General features: G+C 42.8%; 1 protein-coding gene across 5 annotated transcripts in view; it reads left to right on the forward strand.

The window, feature by feature from the left end:
* Window positions 1-265, forward strand: part of dbn1 (drebrin 1) — a 203905-nt gene extending 203640 nt beyond the window's left edge. For all 5 annotated transcript variants that reach the window (XM_084319777.1, XM_084319775.1, XM_084319774.1 and 2 more), the window contains one exon: window positions 1-265. This exon is cut by the window's left edge and continues 24 nt beyond it. In XM_084319777.1, the coding sequence (XP_084175903.1) occupies window positions 1-29 (29 nt within the window). In that variant the 3' untranslated portion in view covers window positions 30-265.
* Window positions 266-16146: the final 15881 nt, after the last annotated feature.

Consider the following 16146-nt stretch of genomic DNA (forward strand, 5'->3'; position numbering starts at 1 on the left):
CAGACCCTGTGGTTGACGAGGATGACTAACCAGCCAATCAGAAACCACCACCAGAGACCGTGGAGGGAAGTAGGAACTACACATCATCATCATCATCAAAAAACGGATTTTTCTAAGAAAAAAACAAACAAAAAAAGTAACAAGTCTTGCATTGAAACAACTTCTGTATAATATTCTAGAAAAGAAAACATGTTAGCCACTGAAAAAGCTTTTTGAGTTATTGTTAAAGATGCTGGTGGGTTTTAAAAGCTAAATTTTTTCCCCTCTCTGTGTTTGTTTTTTATTTATTTGACCTATTTTCTTTTGCTATGCATATTCCAGCTGGGGGCGGGAACTGTTGTTGGTGTATAATCACACGGCAAAGTAGCGCACAGCTCTATATTGTAGGACGAGACAATGGACCCCTCTGCGAGGCTGGCAGCCTAAACACTTAGATGATAGTTGTGCCTAAATTAGCCACGCCCCCTTCCGCGGCCGGGACGTCGGACATATGTCGAGACCGTGGGATTATTTACAGACGACAAAAGGAATACCTTTTTTGTTCTTCTCCTTTTTCTTCTACGTTGAAACTCAACACTGGCCGCCATTTATTACACATTAGGATACAAGAGAAAGATTTTCAAAAACCCTTCATAAGACCAAAGTCACATTTTCCCTGATATAGTATGATGTGTGACAAACAGCGCCTGGTGAGAGAGAGAGAGAGAGAGAGAGAGAGAGAGAGAGAGTGCCAATATATCTAATTTAAAAAAAGGAATTTTCTCCTATGCAAAAATCCCATAGTCTCAACATGGTACTTCCTACAGGTCGAGCCAAGCAAGGAGACGTGCCTGACTTCAGTTCTCTATGAAAACCCCTCATAATATATTCCAATTCAAATGAATCATTCCTGCTGCCATATAAAGTCCTTCTTCACCCCGTCTTCCTTTCTATCGCCTGTCTCTCCTCTTCCTCCCATTCACCTTTTGTTTAACTAGTTTGCCGTGCGGTTGTTTGCCCCGCTGGCGCATCGGTCTCGTACGAAACAGGGCTCAGCGTGACCACTGCTACACTTGAGAGTACGAAGGGCAGAGAGGATCGTGGACATGCTATGTTAGCGCTTTAAGGGCCCATCTCTCTGCTCTCTCTCTGCCCCACTCCGCTGTGCAGGTCTGTGCAGAGTATAATCCCGTCTTTGATGCTCCCGTGGCCACAGGCTCTCACTGCCCTGTCCATGGCCCTCTCAGGAGGGGAGAGAGAGAGAGAGAGAGAGAGAGGTGAGGACAGAAACACAGGAACAGGGAGATAGATTGAGCCAAGCATGGGTCCCTTGCAGCAACAAAAAATAATAAGGCTCACACCCAAGAATAGTCTTCCTAGAAACAAAGAAGTCCTTTGTTACAGTCTGCAGGGAGAGTGATACAGTCACAGAGAGAGAGAGAGAGAGAGAGAGAGAGAGAGAGAGAGCGAGAGAGAGAGAGAGAGAGAGAGAGAGAGAGAGAGAGAGAGAGAGAGAGAGAGCACAGTCGCATAGTACCAATAGTTTAAGAATTTTCTTTATTAGACAGTACAGTGTAGAGTGTCAGGGAGCGTCAGGGATGGGGAGAGGGAAGGGGGGGGGGGGGGGTGATATGCAACATGGTCTAGTATATCAAACCACCAGGATGCTCAGAGTACAGGTGTTCTTTTTATAGGATATTGTATATAAAGTCTTGCTTTTTATACATTTCCCCAATAAAGTTAACCGTTCTCCTGTTGGGAGAGCCCTCGCAAACTCTCATGGTAGTTTGATGCTATTTACAGTTATCCCACGAGCATTGTATACATGATTTACCGTTGTACTACCATGGTGAAAGTCGTGTATCACCATGGTACCACTTTTGTACTTATAATACCATGATATAATCCAATTTAAACCTTGATACAGATGGTAGTGACCAAGAAGGTTATGGAAATACCGTGGTACTCTTTGGAGATACCATGGTACTCGTTTGGAGATACCGTGGTATTTTTGCATAAGGTAAGGGAAGAAACAGCCCTCCTTTCCTTTACGAAAACAAAAGGCCTTGGAAGTTGGGACACCAGAGCGCTTCACCAGGAGGGAGAGAGAGAGAGGAGTGCGAGTGGAAAAGTACAGAATGTTACAGCAGTCTGTGGACATAAAACACTGTCTTCTAGTGTAAAGAAGTGCTTTGTACAGAGAAGCATTCATTCCCCATCGAACCGAGAGATGAGAGGAAGAGTGGGAGGGGAGGAAGAGAAGGAACAGAGTAACAGGGGGGGACCTGAGGAGGATTAGCAGAAACCGACATCTCGACTATACTGTAGGTCTGCAGTGTGAGAGGGCAGGACAGTAGTGATAGCTCTGATATTATACTGTAGGTCTGCAGTGTGAGGGGGCAGGACAGTAGTGATAGCTCTGATATTATACTGTAGGTCTGCAGTGTGAGGGCAGTACAGTCGTGATAGCTCTGATATTATACTGTAGGTCTGCAGTGTGAGGGCAGGACAGTCGTGATAGCTCTGATATTATACTGTAGGTCTGCAGTGTGAGGGGGCAGGACAGTCGTGATACTGTAGCTCTGATATTATACTGTAGGTCTGCAGTGTGAGGGGAGGACAGTCGTGATAGCTCTGATATTATACTGTAGGTCTGCAGTGTGAGGGCAGGACAGTCGTGATACTGTAGCTCTGATATTATACTGTAGGTCTGCAGTGTGAGGGGGCAGGACAGTAGTGATACTGTAGCTCTGATATTATACTGTAGGTCTGCAGTGTGAGAGGGCAGGACAGTCGTGATAGCTCTGATATTATACTGTAGGTCTGCAGTGTGAGGGCAGGACAGTCGTGATAGCTCTGATATTATACTGTAGGTCTGCAGTGTGAGGGCAGGACAGTCGTGATAGCTCTGATATTATACTGTAGGTCTGCAGTGTGAGGGCAGGACAGTCGTGATACTGTAGCTCTGATATTATACTGTAGGTCTGCAGTGTGAGGGCAGGACAGTCGTGATAGCTCTGATATTATACTGTAGGTCTGCAGTGTGAGGGCAGGACAGTCGTGATAGCTCTGATATTATACTGTAGGTCTGCAGTGTGAGGGCAGGACAGTCGTGATAGCTCTGATATTATACTGTAGGTCTGCAGTGTGAGGGCAGGACAGTCGTGATACTGTAGCTCTGATATTATACTGTAGGTCTGCAGTGTGAGGGGGCAGGACAGTCGTGATAGCTCTGATATTATACTGTAGGTCTGCAGTGTGAGGGCAGGACAGTCGTGATACTGTAGCTCTGATATTATACTGTAGGTCTGCAGTGTGAGGGGGCAGGACAGTCGTGATAGCTCTGATATTATACTGTAGGTCTGCAGTGTGAGGGCAGGACAGTCGTGATACTGTAGCTCTGATATTATACTCGCAACTCTGGCCGCATACCTACAGTACCCACTGCTTTTGTTCGGTGCCAATTCCAAGGAAATAAGGAGACGTTATTTGTCATTGTCTCATTGAGTTGACGCGCCCTTCACTGCGTGAAACTGAGGTCAGCGCAGGGGGAGGTGGAATGATGTATATTTTGACTACCTAAAAAGTATATAAAATAAAAAAAAATTAAAATAAGTATGCTAGGTATTGATATTCAGGAGCTTTTGGATATTAGTGGAAATAGCAGTAGTCTTTGTTTAGTAAAGTCCTGTTATTAAAAAGTACTAGGCAATAATAATAACTATCTATGAGCACTTGGATGCTGATGGTGAAGTTTTACTATGAACTTCGACTTGGATGTGATCAGAGCCTGGTTTCTCAAAGAGATCCTAGCACGAGGATTCTTTGTCACGTTGAAGGGAATACCTTTTTTTAAACCTTGTTTCAACATTCATTTCAAGAATTCTTATATGTTATCTCTACGGTCCAGGGGCAGTCCAATCAAGAATCAATGAGAAACTCTTTCCTGAAGCCAGAGACCAAGAAAAACGTAAGATTCGAACCTATGATGACATCAGGATGTATAGCCTCCATAGACACCTCCACAGACGGTACTTCAAGTTTCAAGTTTTTATACCGGAATGAGTTTTAATCAATAGTTCGTTCTTAATCAGAAAGATTTACGTTGTCTCCTGAAAATCCCCCTTGAGTCGGTGCATTCACATTCACCTTCACCATCTCTCCCAGTTCATTCTCCGATGAGGGAACAGCTCCATCTATCTTACATCCCGATGACATCACAGGTTCAAAATTGTATAGCTTTCTAGCTTTTTGAGTTTAGGGGAGAGAATTGTTCGTGTTTATAAATTGGGCTGTTTTAGACCACAAGGAATAACATGCATGATCTTCTTATGGTCGCCGGTATTCCTCTTTTAAGATGCTTCTGGGAAACACAGTTCCGGGAACAGTTTAAGGTTGGTTCATGGTCCTTGCGGGAAACAGGCTCACAGACGGATTTTATTTTCTTCGTGCAAATAAAAAGACAAGAGAGCATTTGCTACAATTGAGGGTCGCATGCACGGCCATCTGCATCTGGTTTTCTTCTCCTGCTTTCTCCTTCGTGGCGAGGTGCATCGTCACCGTGACGACACAAGAAGCATGAGCGTTCAAGCCACCATGAACTAGCCTTTAATCACCCGCTGGGCGATGTGTAAAAAGTGGCTCTCGACCTCTTTTAGTACCGAGGCACACAATCAGTGGAACATGAAGAAAGGGCACACTAAAGAGAGAGAGTCGTCAAACTCAATAAGCTTGCTTGACGAAGCCCGAATTCCATGAAATTGGATGGGAAAAGGTTGGCGGTAAATAAAGCGCACTGAGCTGGATTTTAATGGGAGAAAATGTAGTGTTACCGTTTGGCATTTTCTCAAAATCATTCGAAGGAAATCTCTCCGCAAACCCAAGCTCTCTTCTCTGGAGGAGCCATGTTCACAAAGCCTCTCGACGTGTGTCGGGGGGGGGGGGGGGGGGGGGGGGGGGTTCTAGGATCTGCTTCAGTCTGTTAGATCGAATGAGGTAAAGAGCTGTGTATTCCCAGGTCACTGACCTCAGATCAGCACTCCTACTCCTCTCTGGGAGGCTTTGTGAGCACGAGCCCAGAGCTGTAAAAACACGGCAAGTACAGTGTGTCTTGTGCTGAGGTGGGGAGGAACGAGAGCCGCTTTGAGATCTGTGCTTTGCAACAATTTCCTCACAGAGAGAGACATCCTCTGGTTACAATAGCTTCACACACATTCTATTTGCTTTTCAATGTTTGTGTTTCTTTAATCACACACCCCTTTATTAATCCCCAGTGTTGTGCACACGGTCACCTCTTCTAAGTGTCTCCATATGTATTATGGCAGCGTCTAGATCCCATGGTCCGGAAGGACGTTTCAAAATGTAGTTTTTAATGTGTTAGACAGTGGAAAGGGTTAAGGTTAGGGTTAAGGCCAACTAGCGATGAGCCCTCTTTCCAGATCCCAGTCGGCGGTGTCCTAACCAGGGATGGGTGGGATCTCGACGCTACTCTACGTGGGTTATGTGTACAGTAACTCCATGGCTGGACTACTACCTCTGTACTAGTATTTTCTGAAAAAAAAAAAAAAAAAAAAAAGATGTTTCTTCATTCCTTGTTCATACCTTGTCTCAGAGGTTTTACTTAACACAGTGTATAATCTCTATATCCAATATGAAGTTAGATGTAGCATCGCCACTATAACTCTTTAGGAATGCTTTTCAACGACTCCGGTATAATCCTGTATCCTCAGTCATTCATTTCTGGGATGTTTAGGATTTCTTTTAAATGTTTTGTTTGTTTTGTTTTCACAGCTCTCTCTCTGACATGGCTGTCTTAGACTGTCTTTTTTCTGTCTTCCTGATTAGTGATAGCAGGGCTAAACGTGAGACATTTTCGCCAAGTTACTGGGATTTCTAGGTGCTTTCTAAAGTTCTGAATGAGTTCTAAAGTTCTACATGGTTGGAAAACACTAGTATTTGTGTTGAAGAGCTACTCACTTCTCCATGGAAATCTACTCTATACATGGCGGCGTACTGTAGGTTACAGGAATGATCCCTACTGATTGGAGTTTAGCTGACGTCTCCCTTCCTAGCGACATGTCACCCCCCCAACCCCGCTTTTGATTCTGAGGTGTCATCCGTCAGGTCACGGCTTTGAGTAGAACACAGAAGCAATAAGAATGACGAACCAATGTAGTATTTCCGTGTACTGTAAATAGCTTTGACCGATTTGATTTTTTATTAATCTCAACATACCAAACCACAATTCACGACTAACCACTTATTTGTATCCTTTGACCCCGATTGGTTGGAAGCATTTCAAGAGGCATGTTTTACGACGGGAGATTTTCTGGAGGTGTCCCCCTTTCAACGAGAGATATGATATGAGATGATATATACCAGTGTGTTTTGTGATGAGATTTTGCACATCGATCTCCTCACAGGCCTTTTCTGCAGTGGTGTAGTGGTAGCCTAGCTTTGAGTGAGTAACGACGCTGAGGGGAGGCGGGAATACTTTTGGAAGGGTAGGTGGGTATAATGTGACCCCGCCATCCTGCATAATATACATTTTAGTTGCACTTTTATACAAAGAACAACACATGGTGAACAATACTATGTTATCTGCAAACGTAGGGACCCCCGGGGCAAAAATAACAGTTGAGAACTCCACCCGGGAAAAAGAGTGGAGCATACTATCCTGTATACCTGTGTGTAAAATCCCCCCGCAACCGCAACCAGCGTTCCTCAAAACCAAGGCCTGCGGACCAGCACAGGATCCCAGGGAAGTCACTCACGGGTCTTTTGACTAGCTGGTACAGAAATGGGCTATCCTCTCCTGTTACGTTTTAAGATGAACACATGTGTGTTCTAGTGGAAGTGGGCCCTTGATGGACTGTATATCTCAAACCCGCCCTCTTTTCTTGATCCTCCAATCACAATTGTTGCTTCCCTCTCGGACAAACAAAACAATGGCTGTGATTGGAGGATCAAGAAGAGATGCTGCATGGTCCCTAAGCCAAAAAAGACAACCAGTCCCTGAGACAGAATGGTTTGAGAAGCGCTGGCTACACCACTGTTGTTGTCGTCCCCCCTCTCTTTATACGAGATTTACCTGTTTGCTTGGTGCATCTTTAACAGTAACTGAGCGCCTTTCCATCTGATTTAAATGTATTCCTTCCAGGGCTGGATTCAATCAATTCCACAAGTGGATATTTCCTTTTAATTTGAAAATCTGGGGGGAAAAAGAAAAAGAAGGGAAAAAAACTTGTGGCATGAGAAGCTCGTAATATTGAACCTTTTTACAGTAATAACTTTTACCGGTTAATGGAGAATGAATGAACCATAATTTATATACCAAATTAATCACTGGGTTCTATTTAACGATACATTTTCACTGATTTATTTCAAAACCTGTTTAGAAACCGATGGAGTTCAGATGTATCCATGTGAAAGGGTTAAGCGACCCCAGCCCTGACCCTTGACCCCTCCACCCTGCCTCCCTCCCTCAACAGATCTCAGTAGTGGATATTACTCTTGCACTACTGGGAGAAATACTCTCGCTCTACTACTACTACTACTACTACTACTACTACTACTACTACTACTACTACTACTACTACTACTACTACTACTGCTACTACTACTACTACTACTACATTACTACCTTTGTCCCTGAAAGCAAGGCTTAACAAATCCTTTTCTCTCTCTCTCTCTCTCTCTCTCTCTCTCTCTCTCTCTCTCTCTCTCTCTCTCTCTCTCTCTCTCTCTCTCTCTGTTTACTACGTATATATAATTTCTTCTTTTTTTTACATTTTATTTCTCCTCTTTTTCTCAATTTCTCTTCCTTCTTTTTTCCGTCCGCTTCTCACACGCTGTTTTTTGAAATAAGCACAAAGATCTTTTGTGACATGCTAAAGTGCTGATGTATGTTAATAAAAGACTTCTGAAAAATCTCCCCCAAGCCATGGCCTGTGAGAGTGAGTTGTGTACTTTGTGTGGAATCCTTTGCTTTTTTTAAACACTACCCTGTTGTGTGGAGGCCTGCAGGGTACCACAGAGGTGGACTGTGGAGTGTCTGGCCTGCAGGGTACCACAGAGGTGGACTGTGGAGTGTCTGGCCTGCAGGGTACCACAGAGGTGGACTGTTGAGTGTCTGGCCTGCAGGGTACCACAGAGGTGGACTGTGGAGTGTCTGGCAGTGGTTCTCAAAGGGGAGGTCAGCAACACCCCCCTCCAGAGGTCTTTGAGGAGCTAATCTTGCTATTTCATTAAAGGTGCTACAGATAACATTTGTATGTAGAGTAATGTTTTCTTTTAAATAATACATCCACAGAGCTTTTAGGAAGGTGCGGAATAAATAGCTTTTATTGCAATTATTAATTGTTATTGATTAATTCATTTATCATCTAAAATGAATGTTGTTTACATGTCGCAGGCATGCAACATTCTCATTTCCCCCACGTGGAATGCACCTGATTGGATAAATGACATGCTCGTGCTCTCGTGTGACATCTAGTGGCTGCATGTTATCTATAGCACCTTTAACCAGAGGTTGAAATAATATATATTATATATATATATATATACACACACACACACTTCTGTTATTAGGTTATTCATAAAAGGAACGATGACTGAGAAGCTCTTTCCTAGCTATGCCCTACTGTAACACACCTGCGGGGCCACAGTGTTGTACTGATAATGACTTGACTGACTTGAACAGGTGTGGTGTGCAACACTGGCGAGCATACACTATGCAGCTCACGGTTATAAACACTGGTCAGATTGTGTCACAATATACATTTCAGTGGGCATAATGTGACCCCACACCGTCCTGCATTTGTATTTGAACCCAGGCTTGTACAGTAGGTAAGTATAAATCAAGTGTTTCTCCACTGGTGGGTCGGGAACCGTGATGTGAGATGTTGTGACCCGGCTGCAGAGAATATTGCAGGTGAATATTCTATCTAACATGTAGGTCTGTGACCTCGTCTTAAGGGAAGCCATCCTATTGGACGCGTATGAATGTGGCGCCAAATGGGCCCTTTACACAGCGGACGTTTAATAAATACAGGTGTAACTATAGAATTATACCATTATTATAGAATGATGACAAGTCAAAATGGCTGCTGTGAAAAGAGCCTATGAACTGAACCTATAGGAGCAGGAACCAGAAAGAGGTAAACGGTGGCTCATTTTGTGTGATCGTGTGTCAATGGAAAGTCTTGTCACAGAAAGTGAAATGATTAAAGCCCCGAATACATTATGCATTAATTTATGAGTATCAGCTAGTTTGCACATAATTCATCCAATTGATAAATAATTGTGAAACAACTGCTAGCTTACAGATTGTGCTGCACCCAATAATTTGCTGACATGACAGTGGTTTGTCGCGGCTGGTTTAAAAGATACTTGCAACGGACTTAGCAATGAAGTAAAAACATGATCAGTCAAAAAAAATTATTTAGTTTTTCAAACAATGTTTTATTCAACTGCAATTGATCAAAGTAGACGTTGGCACCGTTGACTTCCTTACAGTCAGTTCCATGTTGAAACAGCAGGGCTCCAGAGTGCGCCTATTTGGTCGCATTTTGCTAGCCGAAATTATAAATCGCCTTACAAATAAGTCACTGCTTTCCCCCCGCGTTGTTTCTATTTGCAGTGAAATGCGTCTAACATGCTTTGCATAATCGCCATTCCTGTATGCTTATTGCTTATTCCCACGACGGTAAAAATCGAATGTGTGTGCTCGCACGCTCACGTACCTACCATCTCTGGTCTTTGGAAATACCAGATGAGGTCAGAGGAGTTTGATAGTATTGACTGAGGATGGCCAGATAATGTTGATATTTAAACATGAAAAATACAATACATAATAATAAATGTATACGTGATCATGATAAAAATAATTGTTGTGGGAACGGTTTGGGAGGTAGGGAGGGGTTTTTAGATTGTGTGTGGTGATAACAAGTAAGAGAGTACCGAACATTTTCCAGGCTCCGTGTCCCAAGCAGACCCACCGCGTAGGCCAGATAAGGCTCTCTGATCTAATAAAAATGTAAAAGGAACTGAGACTAATTAAGTGTGGATCTAAGAAAATATCCACTCATCCCCAAGGGGATCAATAAAGGAATATCTGATCTTATCTTATCTTGGCAGAAAATAACTTTCCCGGGGCGCCTGGAGTCCTGGAGTTCTTATAGGTACGTAAAGAACACTGTTCCAATGCTACATGTCCTACATTCTCGGTGGAACCTTCACAGTATAGGCTACGCCATTGGTTCTCAAAGCTTTTCATGTCAAGGACCCCCAAATTCATCTGTAACAAGCCGTGGACCCCCCATTTGATTGGTCCCAGGGAGCCCTATCTGAGGAGATAGTTGTTAGATATGGTTCAGACTTCCATAACTGTCTATGCTTTAGGAGGGGTCGGCCAGAGGGGTGATCAGAATAGTCATTCTTGCATCATGCTAACTTCTAGTAAATAGAATATTAGTAAAGATGTTGCTACCCCTCTTTTGCTGGGGATCCCCCCTCAAGGCACTGGCACTGAAATACTGACCGCTATGAAAGCCAGAGACAAAAAATGCTCTGAGTTTCGTAAAAGCCAGTCAAAGCTTACCAAAAGCATGAGCAGTGAACTCCAAGACCACGTGACTGAACTCAAACTAGAAAGAAACAGACTAAGAAATGACGTAAACTCCATGATCAAAACTGCTAAAAAAAATTTCATCAATGACAAAACCGAGGAAAACAAAAATAAACCACGTGAACTTTGGAAATTACTCAACAATCAACTAGGCTGCAGTAAAAAACTTAAAACCAGGTTCTCAAACATAAACATAAAGACGGACAACACGCTCATCACAGACAAGCTGGATGTAGCCAATTACTTAAACACTTTCTTCACAAACATAGCCACAACACTGGTAAACAAACTACCCTCCCACTCAGGGCAGTATGGGGTAGAACACATAGTAGCATACTACAAGAACCTAGGCGTCCACAAAGACGACTTCAAACTGGAAATAGTAACTACAGATGAGGTACTCAAAAAACTGAGCGCCCTCCAACCAAACAAGGCCACTGGCCATGACAACATCCCCTCCAAATTCCTCAGAGACTCAGCAGCAGCCATCACCCCAGTCATCACACACATAATAAACCTCTCCATAAAACAGGGACACGTCCTCAAGGACTTCAAAATTGCGAGAGTAACACCCCTGCACAAAAAGGGCAGCAAATTAGACCCGGGTAACTACCGCCCTGTTTCTATCCTTACATCCATCTCGAAAGTCATGGAAAAAATAGTATACGAACAGATCGAAAAGTACCTCGCGGAAAAAAATCTAATCTACGAATTCCAATCTGGCTTCAGAACATCCCACACCACGGACACATGCCTTCTCTACTTGAACGACCACATCAAACAAGAGGTGGACGCGGGCAAATACTGCGGCATGGTCATGCTGGACCTACAAAAGGCCTTCGACACTGTCAATCACACCATTCTGATTGACAAGCTAAAAGCAATTGGTTTTGATAGTTTATCAGTGAGCTGGATACAATCCTACCTGGAGGGGAGGGAACAGATGGTGGAAGTAAACGGTACCCTATCCCCCCCCCCTCACAGTGAGCTGTGGTGTTCCACAAGGAAGCATACTAGGACCGCTACTATTCCTAATTTATGCAAATGACATGTCGTCAGCTTGTGACTGCAACTTGTTCCTGTTTGCGGACGACTCAGCCCTGCTGGTCTCTGACAAGAACAAGTTACAGGTTGAAAAAGCCCTCAGCTCGGAACTAGGCAAAATCTGCATATGGCTCGCCGACAACAAACTATCATTACACATGGGCAAAACAGAGTCCATTCTCTTCGGTTCAAATAACAAACTCAGCAAGACCGACGGCTTCTCGGTTGCAGTGGGTGACAATATTATCACAAGGAAAGATGAAATTACCTACCTGGGTTCCATCCTAGAGGCTAATCTTTCCTGTGACAAAATGGCATCCAATGTAATAAAAAAAGTCAACCAACGAACGCGATTCTTGTACCGGATCTCCTCTCTGGTAAACAAGAATACCCTGAAGACTCTAGCAGGAGCACTCATTCAAGGGTACTACGACTATGCTTGCACCTCATGGTACCAAAGCACCTCAAAGGCACTAAAAAAACAAATTACAAACATCTCAAAACAAGCTAGTCAGACTACTGCTTGACCTAACTCCTAGAACCCACCTCACCCCTGCCCACTTTGACAACCTAGGATGGCTTAGAGTAGACGACAGAGTACAGCAACTTGCAATGGGCCTGGTCTACAAGACTACGCGACCAAGGTACCCATGTACATGTCAAAATACTTCCCAAAGGTCAGTGAATACCACGATCACAACACCAGAGGGAGCTCCACAAATCATGTAAAACCCAGATCGGCTCAAACAAGGGACTAAACACGTTTCGCAATTATGCCACATCAATGTGGAACGCCCTACCTAAAGCTGTAAAGGAATGTGAATCACTACCCACTTTCAAAAACACTCTCAAAAAACACCTACGTGAGACTGCAATTCGAAACTGGCCCCTACAAATGTCCTAACCTAGTTGTACAGTAAATGACCAAGTAAGGCTTTGTCAGTATTCCAATGTACAGTGTAAAATGTGTGTGTGTCCCCTCACCCAACCCACCCAACCCCACCCCACCCACCCAACCTCCTCCAATGTACAGTTTCTACGCCAAAATGTATATACACTCTTTTTCTGGACACTTTTGTATCACAAACAGTACTGTATTTGCAAATCTGATATGTCATAAATGTATAGATGTAGCAGTACTGTCTATCTGTATGTCATGTATGTCATATATGTTATGATGAATTGAAAATGGGGGACCCTGATGTAAACAAGACGAAAGTCTTTCTCTGGTCTGCATCCCCTTAACAATTGTATGTATTGAGCTGTACTGTACTGTACCCATTCTGCAATCTGTTATAAACTTATCAATCAATCAATCAAGGACCACTAGGGGTCCCCGCCGGACCCCACTTTTAAAACCAATGGAGTAATAAGTGTATGTATGTTTGAGACTATGTTTGTGTGTGTTTGTGCATGTGTGTGTGTGTGTGTACAACAGAGACCAAATGAACGGCAGGGTGGCTTCACCACCACTTAGCTCCAGTACAGTAGGCTTGTGTTGAAGGATGTCATTATAAAGTCCTGCATCCCCAAGAAGGTTCCTGACATGTCCGTGTAGCGTTCACACTTACGATCTAGAAATTAGACTCAGCTGATTGCCCCCGACCAGAAGGACTGGTCTAGGACTATATACTAGGGATGCTCGATATTGGCTTTTTTACCGATACCGGATATACCGATATTGTCCAACTCTTAATTTCCGATACCGATATCAACCGATATCAACCGATACCGATATATGCAGGGTCCCCCCCCCCCCCCCCCCCCCCCCCCCCCCCCAAAAAATGGAATAATTTCAGGTAATTAACATTACATATCTCTTGTTGTGGAATTAACACAACATTATGCATACTTTTGACAATAAATAAAATCAGAATTTGTTCTTACTTGCTTTCCTGGGTAAATAAAGGTTATAGAAATGTAAAAAAGAATTTTTTAAACCGATACCCGATATTTTCCGATATCACATTTTAATGCCGATATCGGCCGATAATATCGGACATCCCTACTATATACGTATATATGGCAGAATTTCACCGTTCGCCACTGTGAAGGGTTTCTCTTGTTTAGCCGCAACTCTGTGTGTTAATGAACTAATTCATGAAGAAAAAGCTCGACATTGCAGTTTTAAAGAGAGGATCCACCCTGAAACAGAATTCATGTTGATATCAGGAGAGTTCCCATGCTTTGCCTCTCTACAATGGAAACCTGGTGCTCTCAGTAGGGCTGACTAGTATAGAAAGGAGTCCCCGGGTAACTTCACAAAGACTACACCCAAAGAAGGCACTCAAGCACACAGGTCATATTTTTTACCCTGGTGTAGAAGCTTGCTGTGTCAAAAACCTCAAAGTCCTCCTTGCACCTCATAATAAAAAGAAGCAGTGTGTGACCAGAGAATTCACGCGGTATTCATTATGCTTTTGGACAGTTCAATGAATATTTCTGAACAGGAATAACTTGTCTCTAAAAACCAAGTGATTTGTTTTTTTTTACGGTGGAGGAGCTTCTCCTTAACCGCTAGTGGGAAATATGTTAGATCAGCGGTTCTCAAACTACGGGTTACGACCCAAAGTGGGGTCGTGGGTAGGTGACAGTGGGGTCACACATTGGCAAGTAAAATATTTTCTGGCAACATATTTTGGCTATAAATATGCCTCTTTTTATAAATGTGTATTGATAACATAGTGCTGTAATCATAATTTCAAAGAAATATGCATGATCAAGTTCAACAACGTCTGCTTTTATTTTGATATTCCTTAATTCCATGTTGAAATTATGCGATACATTAAGTGTGGGGTCGCCCAAAAAAAAATCCTAAATAAAATGGGGTCGTGGTATAAAAAAGTTTGAGATGAACTCAGAGTCTACGAGTGATGAAACATTTCCTCTGTGCGATAGTCCATGGGTGTCTTCAGAGAGAGAGAGAGAGACACAGAGAGAGAGAGAGAGACACAGAGAGAGAGAGAGAGACACACACAGAGAGAGAGAGAGAGAGAGAGAGAGAGAGAGAGAGTAGTCTTTCAGGATAGTCAACAGGAAGCCACCAGTTCAGCCAAAGAACTCCCATCTCCCCGCTGTGTGATTGTTAATGATTTGAAATCATCATCAATGAGACTTAATTCATTGACACCTGAACATCATTGACGGAGGTGTCCAGTTCCAGCCATGCAGGAGGTAACTATGGGGGGGGGGGGGGGGTGGAGGTGAGAGGCTCTGTGGTTGCCAACTGACATCCTAATCAGAGGCCAGGAGGAGTGGCGATGAAGTGACTTCACAGAGCTTTCGCTGGGGGGCTGACATTCCCTCTTTGTATTCCATCTTCCATGTAAACAAGTCCGAGACCGTTGCCAGGCGACAGAGTACTGCACTAGATGCATTCAAGGTTGAGTCGACCTTTATGGAAAGTAAACAACTCACGTAGCTGACATCAGGACCATCTACTGTAGAGCATCCGATTAAGTTCAGTTCAGCTCAGGTGAGCCAGGCTTTCTTTCTGATCTAGAAGTTGCATACTTAGTGGTTTATCTGACCCCAGCAAAAAACACAATTCTGGTGTCGTGGGGTCGGACTTCCTCAGCATTGATTACAGACATTCCATGTATTAAAACACACAAAACAACTATATAAATACAACTTAATTGATTTAAGTCAAGGCTTTTCAGATCAGTACTCTGAAAGTGACAGGACGTGCGTATGTAAAGAAATAACCAAAAAAGGCTGAAAATACTATAAAAATACTATCTTAGTGTAGATAGTACATATTGTACATCTATAACATGAAACGTTATTTAACGTTATTTATATATATATTTAAATATATATATATTTAAACATCTCAAATTAAATACATTGCTCATACTGTATAGGCAGTTGTCATAATGATCAGGACATTCACAGGTCACTGTTCTAAAATATCGATGCATCAGAAAAGTGGAAAATTATTGTCGAATTGCAATTTAGTACAGTTCCACGTTTTTTTTTTTTTTTGTACAAAAATATCTGTAATCTCTATGAAAAAGAGTAGTGTGTCTGTGTGGGTCTTCGCATGCAGCAGATGAAAAGAAGGAAAAGAAAAAGAACCATTACAACGTTTTTCTTTTCAAAGTGAGACAAAGAAAAAGTAGTGGTAGCGGGTATCACTTCAATCAAAGATACAGAACGCATAACAATTAATAACATCTGCTTGGAAATAGTCTTAAGTGGCATCATCACTGTCTGTCTGGCTGTGTCTCTCTCTCTCTTTGCGGTTCTCCCCTTCACGTAAAAGATCATTTTGTTCAATTAACTTTCAATCAAATGTATTCAGGAAGTGGATTTTCTTTTTGTATTAACATTTTGAAAACCGTTTGGCATGAAAGGGTTGTACTATCCTTAGAGGTAAGATGACTGCATTGTTATGCCACTGTATACAGCGATGTCTCCCCTAATAATAATAATAATAATAATAATAATAAATTTTACTCCATGGTACCATATTCACAGAACGACAGGTTATG

The sequence above is a fragment of the Notolepis coatsorum genome (assembly GCF_963971535.1).
Source record: "Notolepis coatsorum genome assembly, chromosome: 8".
Classification (NCBI taxonomy): Eukaryota; Metazoa; Chordata; class Actinopteri; order Aulopiformes; family Paralepididae; genus Notolepis; species Notolepis coatsorum.